This window comes from Emiliania huxleyi (assembly GCF_000372725.1).
Source record: "Emiliania huxleyi CCMP1516 unplaced genomic scaffold EMIHUscaffold_25, whole genome shotgun sequence".
Taxonomy (NCBI): domain Eukaryota; phylum Haptophyta; order Isochrysidales; family Noelaerhabdaceae; genus Emiliania; species Emiliania huxleyi.
In genome coordinates, this window is record NW_005200170.1 from 566,101 (window position 1) to 568,710 (window position 2,610).

Below are 2,610 nucleotides of genomic sequence, written 5' to 3' on the forward strand. Positions count from 1 at the left end.
AGAAGAAGTGTAGGCAGTACGGCTATACGCAATTCCTCGTGTAGGCTGCACGCTCGGGACGAGCTTGAGGCATGCTATGTCCATGAGATAGCTAGGAGATAGAGAGCGAGAGATAGCGAGAGAGCGAGCGAGAGAGAGCGAGAGATGGGAGGACAGAGTCAGAGAGGGGGGGGGGAGAGTTGGAGAGAGAGACGAGAGAGAGAGAGAGAGAGAGAGAGAGAGAGACGAGAGAGAGAGAGAGAGAGAGAGAGAGAGAGAGACGAGAGAGAGAGAGAGAGAGAGAGAGAGAGAGAGAGAGAGAGAGAGAGAGAGAGAGAGAGAGAGAGAGAGAGAGAGAGAGAGACGAGAGAGAGACGAGCTAGGAGAGAGAAGAGAGAGAGACGAGCTAGGAGAGAGAGAGAGAGAGAACAGACAAATTTACAGACGGGTGCGCGATTCCTCGAACGTGCAAGCGTGGAACCACGAGCGCTGTTGCGCTGGCAAGCCAGCGCAGACAGCCCCGGAGAAAAATCAATTTGATCATTGTGCCGGTCAGTGACCGGCATACCAGAGATCAAACTGATAAGAACAGATACTACACTTGATCTTAGCCAAGAGGCCGAGAAGAGTGAAGACGCTGCTGTGGAACGGGGGCCTCTTGAAGCGGCCCGCCGCCACGTGCCTTGTGGGTGTGCCCGCGCTCAGCGTCGGCCTCCCCCTCGGCCGCCGCTCCGCTCTTGTCACCGCGGACACCCGGGCTCGCCGCTCGCCCGCCCCTCTCTCGCCGCGCACCCTCGCCGCGCCCTCGGCCGGCGCGCCGCCTCGTCTCGCTGCGTTGGCGAGCGCAAAGGACAGCAATGCCTGGTCGGCCGCCGCCGCCGCGGCTTCCCGCCGCAGACGCGTCGACCGGCATGGCCGCCTCGCATCGCCACACGGACGAGTACATGGCGCGCTTCTACGCGGCGCTCAGCCTCGACGCCGCGGACGTCGATCCGCACGCCCTTGCGCACGAGCCAGCCTTCTCGACTGCGCCAAACGCTCGGCCGCTCGGCAGCGGCGCCCGCTCCACTGGCGTCACCGATCCTCCCCTCGGCCCGCCCCCTCTGCTTTCCGGCTCCGCCGCCCTGGCGTGGCTGGCTGGCCCCGACCGGCCACCCGTCCGCGCCCACGACGCCTCCGACCGCCCTCTGCTCTGCCTCTCTGTGTCGGGCGACAGCGCCGTGGCCGGAGGCGCCGACCACTCGCTGCACGAAGTCGACCTGTCGGGGTGCTGGAGCGAGTGCGGCGGGCCGGCGCGCGCCGACAAGGCGGCCGGCCGGGCGGCGGACCAGGGCGGCGTCGAGCCTGTGGCGCGGGCGGAGCCTCGCCGCAAGAGGCGATCTTGGGAGAGGGAGAGGCAGAGGCAGAGGCAGAGGGAGAGGGAGGGAGGCAGAGAGGGAGAGGGACAGAGAGGGAGAGGGACAGAGAGAGAGGGAGAGAGAGAGAGAGGCAGAGAGCCAGAGGGAGAGAGGGAGGGAGAGGGAGAGGGAGAGGTTTAGAGACAGGCTCGTGCCGCTCCGCAGACGCGCGCCCGAGATTTGCCCACACCTCCCCTCGCCTACTGCTCACCTCCCCCCTCCTTTCCCCCTTCCCCTTCCCCCCCCCCCCCCCAGGACACTCTACACGCGCAGCTGCGGCCACTCGGACGGGATCACCTGCGCCGCACACGCCGCTGACGGGCGACGCCTAGCCAAGATCGGGCCGAGATTGCAGTAGCGAGATCGGGCCGAGATTGCAGCGGCGAGATTGCAGCGGCGTCGGTCTCGCGTCGCGTGCGTCTCTGTCTCTTTTCTGCGGCGGCGGAGGTGCGGCGGCGGAGGTGCGGCGGCGGAGGTGCGGCGGCGGAGGTGCGCCGGCGGAGGTGCGGCGGCGGAGGCACGCCCTCTCTGGAAGTGTCTCGGAAGTGTCTCGGATGTCTCGGAAGTGTCTCGGATGTCTCGGAAGTGTCCTGCAGGCGCGGCGCAGCACGCCCTCTCTGCCTCGTACGACAAGTCGATTCGCCTGTGGAGCCTCGACCGGCCTGCAGAGGCGCACACGCACACGCACGCACACACGCACGCGCACACGCACGCACACGCACGCACACGCACACACACACACACACACACACACACACACACACAACTCACCTGCCCGCACTGGGCCTTGCACTTTGAAAGTGCCGTGCCTCTCGCCGCACCTCGTGAAGACAATGAGATGCGGCGGCGCTTTTGCTGCACCCTTCCACCCCCTTCCCCTCACCCTCCCCGCACTCTACCCGCACCCTTCCCTCACCCTTCCCGCACCCTTCCCGCACCCTTCCCGCACCCTTCCCTTACCCTTCGCGGCGCCTTCCCGGGCTAGGCCAGTAGCGCTGCCTGCCTGCGCGGCCACCGTGCGCCCGTCCTCAAGCTCGTGTGGGCGGCGGAGCTGCTCGCGTCGGCCGACCGCGAGGGCGCGATCTCCCCATATCTCCCCACATCTCCCCATATCTCGCGTCGGCTGACCGCGAGGGCGCGCGCCGTCCTCCTGCCCTCTCTGCCTCTCCGCCCCCCCCCCCCCATCCTAAAAAAAAAAAAAAACATAGGGAAACAGGAAGTAGGTGCCTAAGAC

General features: G+C 66.4%; 1 protein-coding gene across 1 annotated transcript; it reads left to right on the forward strand.

Annotated features, from left to right (window-relative positions):
* Positions 1-836: 836 nt before the first annotated feature.
* Positions 837-1,734, forward strand: EMIHUDRAFT_205958 (hypothetical protein; the record flags this gene model as incomplete). The annotated part of the gene is made up of 2 exons (XM_005778180.1): positions 837-1,246; positions 1,650-1,734. 2 exons carry the CDS (start codon positions 837-839, stop codon positions 1,732-1,734), a joined length of 495 nt encoding a protein of 164 aa, XP_005778237.1.
* Between the last annotated feature and the right edge of the window lie 876 nt (positions 1,735-2,610).